General features: G+C 46.6%; 1 protein-coding gene across 15 annotated transcripts in view; it reads left to right on the plus strand.

Annotated features, from left to right (window-relative positions):
* Positions 1 to 19,906, plus strand: part of FBXO25 (F-box protein 25) — a 989,471-nt gene that overhangs the window by 606,463 nt on the left and 363,102 nt on the right. For 12 of the 15 annotated variants that reach the window (XM_069606067.1, XM_069606069.1, XM_069606068.1 and 9 more), the window contains one exon: positions 5,848 to 6,030. In XM_069606067.1, coding sequence (XP_069462168.1) covers positions 5,848 to 6,030 — 183 coding nt within the window. The remainder of the gene's footprint in view (positions 1 to 5,847; positions 6,031 to 19,906) is intronic. The other 3 variants (XM_069606066.1, XM_069606074.1, XM_069606078.1) reach the window with 1 other exon arrangement.

Consider the following 19,906-nt stretch of genomic DNA (forward strand, 5'->3'; position numbering starts at 1 on the left):
ATTGCCATGGGTTGGAAGAAATGCCACAAGCCACGGGTGGAAGTATGGTGGAAAGATTTGCAAAAATGGGCTGAGGTTGAAACGGCGGTATGGCAAGAAACGAGCACCGTGAGTGGGGAGGAAGAGGCGGGTACCTTGATGGCATGGAAATCACTAATAGCAGAAATGTTTGGAGTAATATCAGACCCAACAGAATCCGAGGGAAATGAGACCCTCCCGCATGTAGTAGCCACTGAATGTGAATAATAGGTAGGCTCATGGAGGGGGGTGGGACTGGGAGAGCAGTGACTAAGATAAAATGGTGTGTAATGGAACTGTTACAATTATACTGCTTGGTTGGTTTGTATTGTTTTGTTGGCATAATTAATAAAATCTTTAAAAATAAAAAATAAAAAAAAACCTGGTTATTCCGGCACCATGCTGGCTAGATGGAGTGGGGCGGGCGCGGAAGTCTGCCTTCGATGCAAGTGCGAAAGGGGCACCTTCTTCCACACAATTTGGGATTGCTCTGCGGTACAGACTTTCTGGGCGGGTTGCACGCGCGCAATCCGCAACAGTGGGATCCCAAATACCACTGGACCCAAAGTTGATACTGCTTGGGATATGGGGAGAACTGGGCCTCACTAAGCATGAAAAACTGTTCACGGCCGTGGCACTGGGTGCGGGCAAAAGGCTGATTGCTGCAAATTGGGGATCTGCCGCAGCACTGAGCCTAACCCGATGGTCTAATGAGGTCACCAAGTGCGCCTCTTTGGAGCGACAAATTTACACGGCAAGAGGCTGTCCATGCAAGTTTCAAAAGGTCTGAGGAAAATGGATGGACGATCAGTGAGACCAACCCCCAGTTCCATTCTGTCTTCCCCCCTCCCTCACACCCACCACCCCACGCAGCAACCCTCTGACCACACTTCATGCAGCACATGCTGCAACATGACTGTATGCATTACCGAGTTAACTGTCTTCTGCTCACCTTTCACCTGTATGTTTCATGCTCTTGTTAAAACCAATAAAAATGTATTTTTTTTTTTAAAGAATTGTTCTAATAGTTTCTTTTTATGGTTGTATTGCTGAATGTAATGTGCAGATTCAATTTTGTTGTTGGGACATGGGGGATACTTAGATATTTTGATAGTATTGTGAAAAATGTATATTTCTAACTGTAACACACAATAATAAATAAAATAAGTAACAAACCTCTTTCATCCTCCTTCACACAAAAACGTCATAGTTTGTGCCAGGTTTACCCCCAAACCGGAGTTGGGTAGCCTCTTTCCCACTTTACAAGTGCACAGTGAGCACAAATCTTCCTACCATATCTTTTTATATAATGGGCCAATGTCGCGAAGTATCCCCATGAGAAACTAGCATGATCTCTGAAGTTTTATTCTTAGCCAAAGCTTCGACAAATCAGTGAGCATAGTTTGAGGGAACATGTTTGTCTTGTGTAAATAAATGGTGTTCTTGTTAAAAAAAAAAAAAAAAAACACATCTGGGCATTCCTTCAATACGTCACATCATACTTTGATTATCTGCCAGGGGTGGGGGGGGGATCCTTAATCGTTAGTAAGAATAATTGCAAATTGTGAGTACAGTATTCCGGTATTCCTGTGTCCCCATTTAGTACGATAGTCGTCCACAACCATGAAATTCAATATTTTACCAGCATTCCTGGTAGAGTAGAAGAATGTAAAAGAAAAATATTCAATGTTCCAAGCACTTTCCCTTCCACTCGCCTTTCCCTATACTCCCCTTTACTGTAATGAAAGCTAACCAAACCTAGAACATAGACGTTTACTTCCAAGCATATGAACACCCTGACATGCTAACAGGCAATACATCCTGCCAGCAAGAGGAAATCATCACCTGAAACGAATGCAAGTCCTCTAAGCCCAGGCATCTTGTGATATACATTCAAAAATGAAGACAAACCCCCACAATGAACTTCCTAAACCCAATATAATGAATTAACCAACATAGCAGTCACCCCTACATTGTTTCTGTTATGCTAATAAGGAATTGTTGCATCTACATCAAAGCTAAAGACTTTGGAGCAAAAATATCTGCAAGGCAAACGAAAAGTTTTGTCCCCGAACTTAGAGTAGCTATATCCAGATGTGTGATCTCAGATGAGGTGCTTTTGCACAGTCTGTCCAGTTTCTTGGCTCCTGATCTCCAACGGCAGCTTTGAAGTTTATAGCCTATACAACGTGCTGTGTCTATTGGTGGAGGAGGAAGTCTTGAGACCCAAAATGTGGCATAAGGCCTCCAGAGACGTGGCAATGTGCATGCAATCCTCATGTTGAAATTGGAGCCCAAATAGAAAAAGTTATTTGAATCTGATATTCTTGTTCAGTTCCTTTGTGACAACTTATAGATTTCGCTGTCTCACAGAAGGCGCAAGACCTTAAGATGATTAAAATTCTGATCCATTGTGCACTTAGAGCAATGTCTATCTATTAGATGATAGGACGCCAATTTCAAGACTACATCTCGAAGCTTGATATTTTCCTCTCTCCCCCAGACGATCACTTATCGAAGTGATTGCCCATCAATTCTATAAAAAGATGCCGGCCGCAGCCATTCATGTTAGAACCAATAACTCTCAATTCACACACTTTTAGCCGGTGTCATCCGCAGTGGATTTGGTTCACTCACCTGCCAAGCCCCTTACTTGTCCATTGACTTCAGTGGCTCTCGCCCTCCACAAAACAGCCTCTGTTTTCGCCTGCATTGACTGCACCATTTATTCTAAAATGAGACTGTTCAAGTGTGGTGGCCCTGGTTAAGGTGGGGTACAACCAGGTGAGCAACCTACTGCCCTGAGCAGTCCATCACCTACATATTGACCATGTGGCAAAACACAGCAAAAAAGTGCTCTCGAACAGCACTTGTTTTCTATAACACTGCAATATTAGCAGTGCGCCTGTTCACCCCTGTGCCACAACTGCAATGTTGCACCAAGAGGGAGGTGAGATCGACTCCTGCCCACCCTGGACGAGAAGGTTAAGGACGTCATGTAGTTGTAGTTCGCCAGATAGCAACATTGTAAAACTGCTTCATCTTTCATCGCATCCCATCTTCTCCCCCTTAACATGCCCCAATGCATCCAACATATGCAGGCAGCCAGCCAGTGCTGAGGCTGTGCTGAGACTGAGCATGCAATATTAGCACCAGCTTTCTGATGCATATAGCTACTAACTCTGAGTAGTCCCCGGCACGCCCTTGCAACCCAGGGGCTGTCTGTGGGATTGCTCCATAGCTTCAAGTCATCTGCAGACCACAGTTTGCCTCTCAAAGCGCGAAGGGCATAACACAGCTCCGAATTATCATATGCGGCAATACTTAGTACAAAAGTTGAGGTTGTCGTCAGAGGAGTAGTTGGGACACCTGGCAGAGTGTTTGGGAGGGTGAGCTTGGCTAAGATGCTGTTCCCTTTTCCAGGTATCCGTATGCCGAGCTGCCCAGCAAGGAAGTAATTTCACCAAAATGCCAGGGGTAGCGAAAGTGACATCACATGATGCTTGACTGCTGATGACATCACAGGAAGTGATATCATTTGACCCCACTCCCAAGTGACATCACAGGAAGTGATGGCATGCAACCTTTCACCCGTTGACAAAACAAGAAGTGGCATCATATAGGATTGTTCCTCAGTACACTAAGAAAAATATGGTTACAATATCACTGTAATATGAGAAACATTTCATACAAGAATCGATCTCCATACGTAGCGTTAATATCAGCCTGTATAGGCCGATATTACCAAATTGCTGTGAATGTAAGCAGACGTCCAACACAACAGCTGAACTGTAAACGGACTGAGTATCTCGAAGAAGCCATAACCCCACAAAGCAGACATCCAGTGCCTGCCAAGTGTCTGGGCACAAACTGGAAACAGCAAGTGACAAACGCAACTCCAACCAGAAAAACGATTGTCTAGGGGGTTGCCAGTGGTTATGAATGATTTGAAACCTTCCAGTTATTACCTTTCTGATTTGCTTATTTGGTAAGTAAACCGCGTGTATTTTTGTTAGATGAGAGATAGAGGGGAGGGATGTGTTGCAGGTCACGGTAATTACAGTTTTTTTTAAATTTATTTTAAAATGTAAACAGCAGCAGCTCAATGGCATCATCCCTGTATAGGGCCCATGTTATTCTTTTCTTTGGTCCTTTATATCTTGCTTAATGCCAGCTGCCTCCAGCTTCTAAGCATTGGAACAGAACTGAACCCATGTGGCACTGCATCCTCTTGTTACCAAAGCAACTGCCTTGCCCCAGAGCCACCCTTCCAAATAAATATTTTTCATGTAAAGCAATGATCTCACTGTGCGTCTATCTACAGTGTGCCTGTGAAGCAGGTCTAGCAGATCTGGGTCCGGTCACACAGTGCCCAGGCAGGACTGCTGGCAGAATCCACAGGGGCACACCCCTGTTATCAGAGGCCCAGTGGCTCATTGGATGTGGAAAGAAGACTACGAGAAACACTGATGAGATTTGAGTTCATGCTGCGCTGTCACCGAGTACTGCCGGCTGCTCTTACTCATTCCCAACTAGCTAGACCTAGCCCCCAAAGCCACCCTGTTTCTACAGTACTGGGTATGAGCTACACAGACATCCCTGCCTCTGAACCCAACCATTCAGGCATTCTTCACTAATGGACTGAAAACCTGTTAGTGATGGCAGCTTCATGATTTTTCCTGCATCCTTGTTATTTCTCCAGCTAACGAGATCTAGATTCCAGCTGAAAAAAGCTGTGGTACATATAGCTGCATTTACAATCACATTTTTCAGCTGCAACACAGGTATCTGCTCTTGGCCCTGCCTCTTTGTCCAGTGGCCTAGGGAAGCAAGGAAAGGTCTAAGGGTAACAAAGGGGGAGGCACGGGTAGCATCTGCCACCCCTGGTAACCTCCAAATGACATCCCTGCTGCCCAGGTAAGTCTGCCCTGACCTCAAGTGATTTGTAATATAAGGAATGCATTATGTGGTCCTGGGCGGAGGGGTGACTGGGAGGGGAAGGGCGAACCAAAGGCCTTCTCAAGAGAGGAGGCAAGGAAGCCTGGCAGATACCAACCCAGCTGCCATCACTAGTCCTCTGTTTGTACATGTTTGCTTAACATGGATGTAAATGTATGCAGTGTGCATGTTACTTGGCAAGCAATGTCCTGCAAAGCAGCCTTCTATGAGTGTTGACAGGTTGGCCTACTTGCCGGTGCAACCTCGCTCACACACTGGCACTCTCCCAAGATGAAAAAATTGCGGGAACATTGCTCATGCTGCTGTTTTGAAACAGAACCATAACTCATCGCACATACTGCTTTGTCCAACAGGCATGCCTCCCTAAAATCTGATTAGCTGTCTAGTAGGAATGGCAAGCCATTTCCCATTGGTACTAGGCATAAGCACAGACGTAACAGCCGCTACCCCTTATGACCAAGGAATTTACGTTTTCCTTCTAACAGCCCGACTCCACCCCTTGTCACTGGTTATGGTGTGGTGTGGATAAAACATACACAATGAGGGAGCCAACACATTGATCACTCTGTTTTACATAATTTTTGCCTTAAGGGGCAGGTATGCATGTCTGACCTGGAGGAAGTCTTTTACTATTGGCATTGAATAAACGAAATCTGGAGATCATTTTTGATAACGTTATATAGCGTATATTTTTATTTGAAATATAATGAAGAAAAAAGTTTATCTGTTATAGCAAACATATTGATAGTATTTATTAATTTGCGTCATCTAATAAGTACATTATAAGTGAATCATAAATGCTTTGTATAATGTGCAGGATCAGAGTTTTTTTTAAATATTTTAGTTCATTTAAATGTGAATGTTTTTCAGCAGGTTCAGTCCGGTCCTTCCCTTGTTGATCTCCCATTACACATGCAGAACAACATTTTGCACAGGTTTTCAGATGGCTGGGACATCATTAACCTTGGTCAAGTGACTCCAACACTGCATTTTCTAAGTGAAGACTGTCATCTGTGGAAGAAACTTTGCCAGTACCATTTTTCAGAAAAGCAGGTATGACTTTGTTTGACCTCTTTAAGTAAACAGGACTATAAGTGAAGCTTCCAAAAGTCTGAAACAACCAAACGCAGATCCCCACTTTTAATGTAATTGCAAGTGAGACAAGTCTACCATTGGGATATGGGGTTTTATGGATATTTTATGATTGCCTTTGATGATGATTTAAGGCAACAATATTGGAACTGTAGTTTAGATACTTAGGTAGTGAATGGGATTTAGTTAAATTGCTTTGTTTCTGAACCATACCTAACTGAATGATATGTTAGAGCTGTTTAGATTAAATGGAAAAGGGAGCATGATTAAAACCTGAAAGTAACTGTCTAAGTATTACAAAGCATGTATTAACGGTGTATAGCTACTGAGTATATTTAGGGTGATTTTCCATAAGAAAAGGCAGTACCCACATTGTATTGTAGTTGTCATTTATATAGAGCCTTTTAGCATTATTAAAGTCTCAATGCGCCGGTGGTGGGAACGCCCTCTGGGACTGAAGTCCAGCGTGTTGGAGGTCGCGGAGTAAGATTACAATGCGTGTGTACATTTATGATATGATAGGTTATTTATAACGTGCTTAATACCCAGAGGTTTTTAAGCACAGAACGAGGGATCGAACCTGTGGTGCTCTGTGCGGTCTTGCTTCCAAGGCGATCACGTTGCCCCTGAGCTATCCACTCGAGACCAAATAAGGCCAAATAAGGCTGAGCAGGGCTGGTCAGTCTCTGGTAGAAAGCAACCCATGAGGTCAGGCATGTGGATGGGTGCGGAGAGGAGTCTGGAGATGCCATGAGTGCTGGCGAATTGCTATGTGTTCAGCATGCCCGAATTTGTCATAGGTCTTCGCTGCCAGAGGTGTTGAGTCGTCTGGTGTAAGTAGGCAGAGAATTATGTGACCAGCACTACCACATTTTTCATAGTTCTTGCTGTATTCTGATGTGTGCTGGTAGCCATGCCTGTGGCAATTTTCCACCGGTGGAGATTTGTTGCATGGTCGGCCGATCAGATATTGGCTTCTTATGTCAATTCTTGCGGCTGCGATAAAGCGGTTAGTGACCGCAACAATCTATGCTTCAACTAATTGCAGCTTGAGAAGCACAGCTATTCTTACAGGCTCTTCTATGTGTATAGAATGGCGAATATACCCAGATATCGTGCGCTTACTGAACCGTCTCAATTGTTACTTTACCGTGGGTGGCCCATCCTATAGTTCATCCATGCGCGATACCCACCCATCCCTCAAGTTCTTCCGGTGCGTTTTGAGGGTTATTTCTTGATTGGATTCCCAGGAGTAATGCGCGATAAAACCCCCACCTGGACTTCTGGCCCCAGACAAGGGTCATGGTAAAATTCCTTCCATGACAATTCCATGAAGCGCATCTCAATCTGTCCATGTGCAGTGGTGGTGATTCTATCACAACTACTTTGAATGTGATTTGCCTGTTTTCCCTGTGCATGCAAGGTGCAGTGACTAATCAATCCTGTGACATTTCATAATGTGAAAATAAACTATATGAGGGCTTTGTTTGAGCTCTTAGTTCTTGTGGGAAACTAGGGTCATGATTGGTGTTTGATAGAATGTGTGGGCCGGGCCGCGATAACAGCCGGTTCAGCAAGTGCTGCGAGGTTGGAGCCACCGCAAAAAAGGGCCAGCGCCGCCTGGTGCTGAGTGTTCCTATGCGCGGATTGGGAATTAGAAGATTTGGGATGGGTTTCAGGATAATTCAGCAAACCCTGGTTTTGAGGACTTTCTTGAAGCAAAGGTAGTTCTTGGTGCAGTGGGTGTGCAGAGGAAGGGTGTTCCAGATGGTGGGAGCTAGGATAGAGAAGGTCGAGCCGCCAACTATGGTGGAGTAGTAAGGGGGAATAGCAAGGAGGAGAGCCGAGCCAGATTGGGAGGTTGGTAGGGGATGATTTTATTCTGCAGGAACTCTGGTCTTGTATTATGGAGGGATTGGTGTGCGATTCAAATGCCTTTGAAGGTCGCTCTTAGGCTATAAGGGAGCCAATGTAGCACTCTGAGGGCGGGAGTGATTTGTTCTCTGGGCGAGAGGGCAAGAAGCAGACTGGTTGCTGAGTTCTGGATTCAGTGGAGTTTCCTGAGCTGGATTGCTGGGGTGCCGAGATGGAGGGAGTTGCCATAGTTTAGGCGGGAGATGATGATGATGGCCAGTACTGCAGAGACTTTGAGGTTTGGAGAGATGGGGAAATATTTGTTTTAGGATGCGTAAGTGGAAGTGGCAGGTTCTGGATACAGAGTTGATGTGTTTGAAGAGAGACCCAAGATGTTTACAAAGGTTGAGGTGTCCGGTGGGGCTCCCAGGGCTTTTGGGCATGGTAAACATTGGGGAATCCGAGCAGTTCTGCCACATATTAAGATTTCTGATTTGCCTGGGTTGAGGATTTGATATGTATGCTGCACAGTCAATTAGTTTAGTAATGAAGCAGTTGTTGGAGATTGGGCAGTAGTTTGATGGGGAAAGTGGGTCGAGGCTGGATTTCTTGAGTAATGGTTTGACATGAGAGGTTTTGACAGCCTCTGCCAAGGTGCCAGATGAGAGAGATTTATTGATGATGGAGCGGGCTACACTGCCTGCACAGGTGGAGGTAAGGATCATTTTTGAAGGAGGGGTGGGCAAGGATCTCCAGGTGAGCCAGAGGGTCGGCTAGGTTCAAGTAGGTTGCAGGAATCGGCCTGGGAAAGAGGTGTGAATGAAGAGAAAGTTGGTAGGGAGGGCAAGGAAAAGATTGGATTTGAGAGACGGCAGGATGTGGAGGAGGGTTCGAGCTGGTTTTGTAGTGATGGTACAATTTCTTTTGAAGCGCAACGTTATGAAAGTGGTTGGAAAGTTAATCGCAGATAGCTTGTGAGTTAGGGTTTGTGGGTTCAGACAACTAGGGGAATTCAATGCATCAAACTATCATGCATTTTGAGTATCTAAAATCTTAGAGATTTGCTTAGCAAGATGACCAGGCAGAGCCAGTTCTTTGCGATAGAAAGCTGGCGATTGTCTAATTCCGCTTTCTCAAGTTAACATATTATAAAGACAACAGAAGTAAAATTCAAAACTATTTTGGTATTCATGGCAGAACATCACAAATTCTAAGGTTGGTCCAAATTGTGATGGTATTCCTCCGCCCCATTTCTGCAGCCAAGAGCTGAGAAGACATTTTGTAACTTTTACTCCTTGCCTTGCGGGATCTGCCATTTTTGAAGCACACCCTCATTTGAACAGAAAAGGGTGAGATGTTGGCTTCTCCTGCTAGGGATTGCGGCAATGGAGTGGCGTAATGGCGGAAGGAGGCCAGGAAATGGCACCGGGAGAGCTTTATTGACTCCAGCCGAGGCCTGTATGGTAGCCTGAGATGCAGCTACAGGAATGTCCTTTCACATAGGGCATGGAGGTACTCTGATACTGCACAGGTTAGAATACGGCCACTAAAGCAGCACCTCAGGTGTGAGCCCATGATTGGAGTGCATTTGTAAGTCGCCTTATGCCAAATAACATTAAAAGTTTGGCGTCAAGCAGAATAGATGTTTTTGTGACTCACCTTAACCCAATATCCAGCATTTGTACAGTACTTTGGAATACCACCTCATGCCTTCGTAGTGGGTCTCCTAATCAAATGCCCGAAAGCATTGATCAATGATTCATAACTCCTTGGCTCCTAATTCTGAGTAACTTCCAGAAGAACAGAAACAGCCCACATTTATCCTAGTCCTCTTCACACCTTCTTGGCCTGGCTGGCATTGATACTCTGAGCCGTTTATCTAGGCATGCAAAGACAACTTTTTTCCAGTGCACCATAACTTAATAGCTAGAGACGGAACCGAAGACCACGACGTCCCCCCTCCGATTGTTTCACTGAGAGTGCTTGGTACTTGAGTTGTCTGCTGTCAAACTTGGACTTTGTCTTGAAAATATGGACATCTTAGAATCAAGTAAATGTATATGGTCACAATATAACAGCAAATGTCTATACTTTTGTCACTGTGTTTTCAAAACAGTGCTTGACATTTTTCGGACTCAGCCAAGCTTGCAAATTGATACTTCCAAAACCTAATTGACAAAGGTGCCCTCTGGAAACTGGCAAGGAAAGTCTTTTCCTACATCCGAAAAGGTTGGTGGATGTCCTCTTTGTGCCTTTCCTTCACTTTGACTTTTTCCTTATTTCAAAAAGACAGTTTAGTGGAATCTTGATTTATTTCTGGCTGGTCCTCTGTGAAATTAATGTATTGATGGCAAATAATTCACGAAAAGTACTGTTTAAAATTATCAATGAGTTGTGTACGCCAAACGCCACAACTGCAATTTGTCCTTCTAAAGAAAGGTGTGATCAGCTAACTACTGCCTTTTTAATCGAGATTCAATTTAGCTATGATGGGATTAAACCCAAAACTCTAAGTACAAAGGACATGGGGTTTCAATCTAGTGGAAATAACGATAACCATAAACAATCTAAATGTGTGTTTCAGGCTGCGAGGTACCAAATCATCTCTGCCCTGCTAAGCCGTTTAAGAATCTAGCTCTACTTTGACCACTAACTCACTGTTTATGGCAACTTGTAAATGTCTCTTACTTCTGTGGTAGTTTCCTCTGGTCTTAAAATGGCTTTGTTAAAACTTTATTGAAGAAAGCTGATGCAGACGACCCCTGATATTTCTAATTATCAATTATTTGTAAATCGTTCGTATCCAGCTAAGATCCTTGAGAAGGTTATGACCCAGTAACGTTGATTGTTTCTGAAGGAGGACAATCTTCTGGACTTCTTCTAGGACAGATTCAGCCCCACCTCCAGTGTTTTTAGTGTTTTAGCCTTGTTTGTGCCTGCGGCGTATTAGCTGGTTTGTTTATCTTTGATTGCTTCCTGCATTGCATCAGAGCGCCCATTTGCCTCTGGGCCTCAGGTGCTTTACAAATAATCAAATAAATAACTGTTCTACCTTCAGTGCTGAAAAATCTCTACGTACTGGTGGACAAAGGCAACTGTCAGCTCTACTCCTACTGGAGGTATGTGGCATGTGATACAGTTGGTAGACCATGGCTCCTTCGAACTAGGCTGCAAGACTGGGCATTGAAGTATCTACCCCCCCATTGGACCTCCTTGTTCATAAAGGATAGCATTTCTGCTGTCTCTCTTCCTCCCTTTAGAACAGAATTCAGGGCTTTCACACGTGGCATTCTTCGTGGCACTACCCTATCTCCTATGCTTTTTAATGTTTATATTCCCCCACAGAGGCAACTGATTAGGCATTACAGTGATCGTTTTTAAAACTAGGCCGAGGATATTCATCTTTTTATGTAACTTTCTCAGTCATACAGACCAACCCTACATCGCCGTATATCCAGCAGCCATTTTTTGTATAGATGCATATATATATCTTTTAAGGTGACTGTCCTCCTGCATTGTCCCAGGTCTGCATATTTAGGAGTTATTGTTGCTAACAATCTTTTATTCCTTAAATCTGGGAAGTGGTGCAATGAGGTTTCTGAGTTTTAAAAACCGCAATGAAAGTTGCTTTCATCCTATAAAAAGTTGACTAATGCAATAGTCTGTACTTAGAACTTCCATTCCAGCCTATATTTTACCCCGGTTTAAGTTACTTCAAAAGGCATCAGTGCAGGCAATCGCAGAAGCCAGAAGGACTGAAAATATCACCCCTATTCTTTGGACGTTGACTTCCATTAACAGAAAAGCTATCATTTAAAATCCTTTGTATTTCCCATTGAGCTTCTAATGGCTCTCTGCCCTTTTTCATCTGACAAGCGGCTCTCCAACAACCCCACTAGAAAAGTCCCCTCAGCCCAGAAACTACAATTGTTTCAGAGTTCTTTTAAATTGTCCGTTGGAGGCAGACCCTTTAGTTACTTTATGCTCCATATGTGGCAATGCATCCCCTTCCATCATAGGAAAATCACACACCTTCCAACTTTCAAAAAAGATACTCAAAATGTTTCTTCTCTCAGAACACGTTGGACAATAATTTGCCATGCCCAGTTGCACAATAGACCTTTTAACACCCCAAGGTCACTTTGTGGCACGTGTGTAATATACAAATATTCTATCATAACGTATTTTATGGCTTTTTGAGACAAGGCATTGCCCTCTTGGAAATACTTTTGGTTCCCATTAATTATGTGAGACGTTTTAGTGAGCTTCACACCATGAATGCGTAGAATATTTATCTGCCTATGGTAGTGCTGTACAGCCACCCCTCCTTGGTCCAAAGGTTATGAACAAATTGTACTGAAATTACATTTGCCTTCCCAACTTTTTTCTCATCTGCACCTTTCCCAGGCTGAGAAGGCCTGTCATATCTTGGATGTTAAGCGCATATGGATTCGCAAGATAAGACGCATTCTGTTCAATCATGTGATTAACATTTTGTTACCTATGGATGTGCTAATTAAGGTACACTAGTCTCTAGGTCCTTGATATCCAGTTGGATTTGCCTGTGCCAACACATCCCCTGCAGAAAATATCTGTGCTCGTTTTGCCATGGCAAAAACTGCATTTGTGACCTATGGGTGTGTACCAGTTTGAGAAATCTGTAGAGCAGTTTTTGGTGATACTACATATGCATTTTGCACGCACTATTTCTTAGGTCTAACTTTATGTAAAGGTGTTAATTTTGGAGAGGAAGGGCCATAAAATGTATTTGGGCAAGTGGCTGTCTGATGCCACTTTTCTATTGTCTCATTTTTTTCTTCTCTGCTTGCTGGCGACACTTCCCACACATTACCTTTATGGTAAATGTTAATATGGTTCTTTACTATTCACTTTATTTTACACAACAGTACTTTCATCACTGACTAGTGATTAGTGTGCTTAGTAGTTGTTACAGATACATATTAGCTAGTCACCTAGATGTCCTACTATAAACGGTCATGAGGGTGATGGGGATTAATGACCAGACCAGAATATAACAAAGGGTGGCCAAAAACAAACAGGCAGTGTCAAATAAGTCTGAAAGGCTGAGTTATCCTTCTCTGAACTCAAATCCATGTTTACAATAGCTCCCAAACCTCCTTCTTACCTAAAAGAAAACCTCCCTGTAGTCTCAGATTAGGCTTAAAAGATTCCTCAAAGCTTTTTCTGTATGTGCCTCGTCCATTGGATTCTCAGACTCTGATTTAGCTGTTCCTGTACACTTCTTCTCTTGGTATCTTCCCCTTTGGTTTCAGTGACCATTTGATGGGGTTCATGCAACCTTCTTCTCAGATAGATTTCTCCAGTTTTTCACTTGGCTGTGGAGGAAACAAGGTTTTGTCTCCCTTTACTTCGCTCCATGTGGGCTTTATCACTACCTTCTGGGTTTCTTCTACCAATTCCTTCTGATATTCTGTCCCAACCACCACCTCATGTTTCTTCTCCCCATGTAGTTTCAAATCTCCTCCAAACTCCTTTTCTCACACTCCAACCTTTTCCAAACTTCATCTGACTCCCACCTCTTCCAAATTCCTGAAGCCAGTTACTACTTCAAATACCCACACAGACAGACTGGGCTTTGAGGTTTACCTACGCCTTTAGCCACACCCGTAGGTTTGGCCTTTCTTTGTGAGTTTGAGCTTTGAGGGTGAAATAGAGGGTGACTGATCGGATTGCCTTTAATGAGTTCAGTTGAGTTTGAAGTGGACTTTGTGGGATGGAGTAAGCCTTTAGATGGCATGCCCCCCTTTCTGTAATTTCCCGTGCAGCAGTAGTCGCAGTTCCCAGGCTTTCTCTGAGGCTTTGATTGGATAAGATATTCCATATCTTCCTGGGTGGCTGGCTGGCAACCCTCACCATCAGGAAGTGAACACAATGTCGCTCAGCAGATTTGCAGAGCGAGTGATGCTGAGAAGGAAAACACGGTCCTGCTATCTGCGCAGGCTTTTGTTGCGAGCTGCATATGGTTTCTCAGTGTCTCTAATGTAGGAGCAGCCTGGTAGGTGAGTGGCATAGAAATCTGCAGTTTTGTATCTTTCTATTTTTCATCTGCTGTTCGAGGGAAATGGACTTCGTTGCTACCAGTCTTTTTTACTTGTTGAATTAGAAATTCCTGCAAAGAGCCCGAACAGAGACAATGCTACATTTCGAGGGGATTGGGTCCTCCGACGTATTCCATATCTATGACAGTAATCGCCACAGCTGTGCTGCTTCGGCAAATCTTTCTGCGTCCTGCGTCGATGACGTCAATACGCTGCCCTCGAGGACCTCCTCCGACGGCCGACGTCACTGGATGTTATAAGTAGGATGCAAGACGCCCGTAGCCTCAGTTCCGTTTTTTCCGCGAACGTGTTCGCTTCGGAGATCTCGGCGCGCCTCGACTCTTTGGAGTTTCTGTTCTTTATCGGTTCTCCGAACCTGTTAGTTTATGAAGTATATCCTTCGTGATGTCTACCTCATCTTCCACCCCGCGTCTGGGCTTTAAGAAGTGCAGGGACTGTGGGTCCAAGATGTTGGTGACGGACTCCCACAATGCCTGCCTCTGGTGCCTCGGGGAGGCCCATGACACGGATGATTGTGTCGACTGCCAGTCGCTTACTTCCAAAGCCTTGCGGGAGCGCAAGAAGAAACTGTCGGTAGGTAAGGTGTCGAAGCCACGGAAGTCGAGGTCTGCGAGGCTTTCGACGGACGATTCGAGGGGCGACTCTCTGCATCGTCGTCGGAAGTCAAGTGGGTCTCGGTCCCGGAGTAGGTCCCGCCACTCCTCTGCCTCTTCGAGGCACTCCCGGAAGCGTTGTCATCGGTCGTCTTCCCCGCCCTCATCTGAGGACTCCGCCCGTCGGCGAGTCGCTTATCCCACCAAGCATGCGACGCCGGAGGAATGGGCTTCCTTCGGTAAGAAAATGCTAGCGATTCTTGAATTGCAGGGCACTGGTACGTTCGCGCCTCCGAGTGGGGTCGGTCGTGATCGGTCGAGAGACACCGCTCGTACGCCTTCAGGCTTGGGTGGTCGCCACGATTCGTGGGAAAGGTCCCGCTCGGACAATGGGAATCGTTCTCGTCATGCCCGTTCCAGGTCCCGGTCCCTGTGGTGTCTTCGAGGAAGATGTTGATGACTGTGGTGCCGAGGTCGCCGACGGACTCTTTCGAGGCTCCGCCTCCAAAGAAGTCGTCCTCGAGGCCTGTGTCGAAGCCGTTGATGCTGTCGGCGCCGTGTTCGGCATCGTCGCCGATTCACTCGACGCCCTCAATGCCTTACGAGGCTGTTTCGACGGGGGTGTCCCAGGGCACGGTGGAACCCCCTAGAAAGGCTCTGGCCAAGGTCAATCATGGCTTTGTTGCCCATTCTGTGCCCTCTTACCGCCATCTTGAGTACATTTCAGAGGTGGATGAGGGCTCTGATGATGGCATGGTTCCTGATATGGTGCCAGATGAGATTCTCTCGGGCCATAGCCAATTTGAGGACCTGCGTCAGTCCCTGCACGACGCCAGTGGTCTGGACACCTCTCCGGAGGTGGAGTTTTGTAGGCCTGAGCCTGGCACTCATGCCGACTCCTCATACCGGCGCCTTATGTCTATGGTCACAGAGTACTTGGGGTGGTCTGCTCCCCCAGGTGATTTTCTTCAGGATGACCTTACGGATATCCTCGACCAAGGTCCACCAACTGACCTGGTACTGCTGTTCCATATGGCTCTACAGTTGAATGTGGCAGCGGCTTGGGCTGCTCCGGAGAGTCTGCCGGCAGTGGGCAAGTCTTTGCCGCGAAAATACCGCCCAGCCAGTAGCGACCCTTGCTACTTGACCAAGCACCCCACTCCGGAGAGTTTGGTGGTGCAAGCGGCTACGGCATCAGCAAAGCAGGCGTCGTATCCTACCATCCCTCCTGATAGGGACGACAAGCATTTTGATGGTTGGGCGAAGAAAGTGTTTTCTTCAGGGGGTATGGCGCTTCAGGCGGCCAACTCTGTGTGTGCCTTGTCTCGTTTCACGCACACTCTGTGAAACTGTGTTTCCTTAGCGGCTGAACATGTTCCCGAAGTGGACGAACGGGATGTTTTCCTTGCTATGGTCCAGGATGGCAAGGTTGCCATGTGTGAGGCCGTTCAGTCGGGTTTGGACATGGCAGATTGCGTCAGCCGGTCCATGGCGGCGAGCACCGTAATACGCAGCTTTGCGTGGTTGCGGAAGTCGGGGTTTGCTACCTGATGTGCAGGCCCGGCTCCTCAACATGCCCTTTGACGGGGAACATCTTTTTGGCAGCAAGGCTGACGAGAGCCTTGAGAGGTTGCAGACCTCCAAAGCTGCAGCAAAGTCGTTGGGCACTGCAGTTCGACAACCTCTGCCTTTTCGTCCTAGGGGACAGCAATGGAGGGGAGGTTCCTTTCGTTATTACTCATCCTTTGGTAAAGCGAGAGGAGCTGCCAGTCAAAGGGGCCACAGTAGGAGTGCCAGAGGTGGAAAACAAGGTACTGGAGGTGCCAAGGTCGCTCGGGCAGTTGCCTCTTTGCCCTCAGGCAACACCGCAGCCGCTTCAGCTCATTCATGAGGCCATGTCCCATGTTGGGGGAAGGCTGGCACAGCATCTTGTAGAGTGGCGTGTCATTACTTCAGATGTGTGGGTTCTGGAGTTCATAGCCCACGGCTACTGTCTTCCTTTCCGGCAGAGGCCTCACGACAATCCACTGGCGAATCTCTCTTTGAAGAGTCTGGATCCGCTCCTTGCGCAGGAAATTCAATCCTTGCTGGAGAAAGGCGCCATAGAACTGGTGCCTGTAGCGGAGAGGAACAAGGGAGGGTATTCCCCTTATTTTTTGATTTCCAAGAAAGACGGGGGATTGAGACCCATCATGGACTTGCGCGGTTTGAACAAACTCCTCAGGAAGGACAAGTTCAAGATGGTTACTCTCTCTCAAGTCCTCCAGGCCCTTCAACTTCAGGACTGGTTGGTGTCTCTCAACCTCAAGGACGCTTATTTTCATGTGCCGATCCATCCAAAGCACAAGAAGTACCTGAGGTTCGCGTTTTGTGACTCGCACTTTCAGTTTCGGGTCCTGCCGTTCGGATTGAATCCACTCGAAGGTCTTCACCAAGCTCATGGTAGTGGTGGCAGCGCATCTCAGGAAAGGGGGGATTCACATCTACCCCTACCTGGACGATTGGTTGATCAGGGCAGCTCTCCCGAGCAAGTCCTGGATCATCTGTCAGTCACCTGCCACTCCCTCCACAAGCTGGGCTTCTCCCTCAACTTAAAGAAGTCCCATTTGACACCAACTCAGAGGCTCCAATACATCGGAGCAGTGCTCGACACGTCACTGGTGCAGTGTTTTCCTCCCCAGGTGAGGGTTTATCACATTCAGCAGATGGTGCACAAGTTTCAGCTTGCCCAGAGTCTCCCAGCGTTCGAATTGCTCGGCCTCATGGCATCCTGCATTCTTCTGGTGCCAGAGGCCAAGTTGCAGATGAGATCTTTGCAATGGGCACTCAAGCTCCAGTGGTCTCAGTCTTCCGGCAGGATGTTGGACCCTGTTCAGGTGCCGTCCTTGGTCGCCCAGGACCCTCTCTGGTGGGCCGTCGAAGGCAATCTGATGAAGGGAGCTATTTTTTTTGGCTACGATTGTGACGGACGCATCCCTCACGGGATGGGGAGCTCATGCCAACGATTTGACTGTCAACGGTCGTTGGTCTCCATCGGAGTCCAGACTCCATATCAATCTGTTGGAGCTGAGGGCCGTCAGGCTTGCCCTGAAGGCTTTTCTGCCGACTGTGCAAGGAAAGGATGTCCTGATCCTGACGGACAACACAGTGGCCATGCAGTACCTCAACAAAAGGGGGGGGCAGGGTCACTTCCTCTGTGCAGGGAGGCGATTCCGCTCTGGTTCTGGGCAATCCAGCAGTAAGTTTCGATCTTGGCAGTACTTCTGGCCAGAGACGAAAACGAGACGGCAGATGCTCTGAGCAGGCAGAGCGCGATCTCTCAGGAGTGGGAGTTGGCTCAGGAGATTCTCCTGTAGATTTTCGCCCTTTGGGGGGCCCCTCAAGTGGATCTCTTTGCCTCCAGTGTCAACCGGAAGTGCGAAAGGTTCTGCTCGCGGGAATTTCCTCCAAAAGGAGCCTTAGGAGACGCGTTCGTGGTGGAGTGGTCTTACCCACTGCTGTACGCGTTTCCTCCAGTCCCCGTCATCCCGCAAGTGTTGCAGAGGTTACGAAAGTTCGGTTCCTGGATGATCCTCATTGCTCCGGCATGGGCCCGGAGGACGTGGTACCCGGACCTTCTCGACTTGTCCATCTGCCCTCCACGTCATCTTCCCTACCGAGACGATCTGCTCTCACGGGAGGGGGGGTCAGGTTCTCCATCTACTAGAGGTCAGATCCCTCAACCTTCACGCTTGGTTTCTGAAAGGTTGAGGTATAAGGATTGGGACCTCCCTGAAGATGTGATGGAGGTGTTGCTTTCGGCCAGAAGGCCCGCAACTAAGTCCCTATACCGTTGCCAAAAGTTCTGCGAATGGTGCAGGGTTAAGAATGTGGATCCTTTTGCATGTGACATTCCTGTGGTTCTGTCTTTTTTGCTTTCTTTAGCCCACAGGGGCTTGCAAGTGGGTACGGTTAAAGGTTACCTGGCGGCGCTGTACATATTTAAGCACTCGTCTGAAGAGTGTTCTTATTTTAAAATCCCTCAGTTTCTAAAAGGGCTCACTAACGTGTTCCCTCCGTCACCTTTCCAGGTGCCCGGTTGGGATGTGAACCTTGTCCTCAAGTTTCTGATGCGTGCTCCGTTTGAGCCTTTGCATTCTTGCCCTTTGAGACTGTTAACTCTTAAAACTGTATTTTTGGTTGCGGTCACTTCCGATCGCAAAGTGAGTGAGTTACAGGCACTTTCAGTTAATCCACCCTTCACTGTATTTCATAAGGACAGGGTTGTCCTTAGAGTTCGTCCTTCCTTTCTTCCGAAGGTGGTGTCAGAATTTCATTTAGGCCAGAAAGTTGTTCTTCCGGCATTACATCCTCCTCCACATCCTGGTAAGGAAGAGGAGAGGCTCCATATGCTCGATCCTAGGAGAGCTTTAAGCTTTTATATTTCACGCATGTCCCGGGTCAGAGTGGATGATCAACTCTTCATTGGTTACGCTAGTAAGCAAAGAATAAGCAGTCTTTGTCTCGCTGGATTATTATGGCTATTTGAGTGTTACCGCTTGGCGGGTAAGGACCCACCGGTCGGCTTGCGGGCCCATTCTACCAGGTTTATGGCTGCCTCTACTGCCCTACAGAGGGGTGTTCCTATTCATAACATCTGTGACGCAGCCACCTGGGCTTCAGTCCATACTTTGTACGTCACTACTCCCTCGTTTCCATCTGTGGGCAGGATCTGGCCTTTGGCAAGGTGATCCTTTGCTACGCAATTTGATTGGACATTCTAAATTTCTTTTGTTAAATTATTTTCCCACCTCCTTGCATTGGTACTGCTTTGGGAGTCTGACATAGATATGGAATACGTCGGAGGACCCAATCCCCTTGAAGAACAAGTTACTCTTACCTGGTAACGTTATTTCGATGGGATGGTCCGACGACATATTCCATATCGCTCCCTCCCTGCCTTCCCCGCTACAGAATTTCTTATGCGATTGCAGCTTATGTTTCCGCAAGGCTTTGCGTGGTCAGACTGGCAGAAGACTGGTGCCAGACGTTCTGGGGAAAAAACTACAACTGAGGCTATGGGCGTCGTGCGTCCTATTTATAACATCCAGTGACGTCGGCCGTCGGAGGAGGTCCTTGAGGGTGGCGCATCGACGCAGGACGCAGACGCCGAAAGATTTTCTGAAGCAGCACAGCTGTGGTGATAACTATCATAGATATGGAATATGTCGTTGGACCATCCCATCGAAAGAATGTTACCAGGTAAGAGAGTAACTTGTTCGTTTCCCTGATTAAGTGATGGAAAATATC

Source organism: Ambystoma mexicanum, chromosome 4p (genome assembly GCF_040938575.1).
Source record: "Ambystoma mexicanum isolate Mex_15411 chromosome 4p, UKY_AmexF1_1, whole genome shotgun sequence".
In the NCBI taxonomy this organism is placed as follows: Eukaryota; Metazoa; Chordata; class Amphibia; order Caudata; family Ambystomatidae; genus Ambystoma; species Ambystoma mexicanum.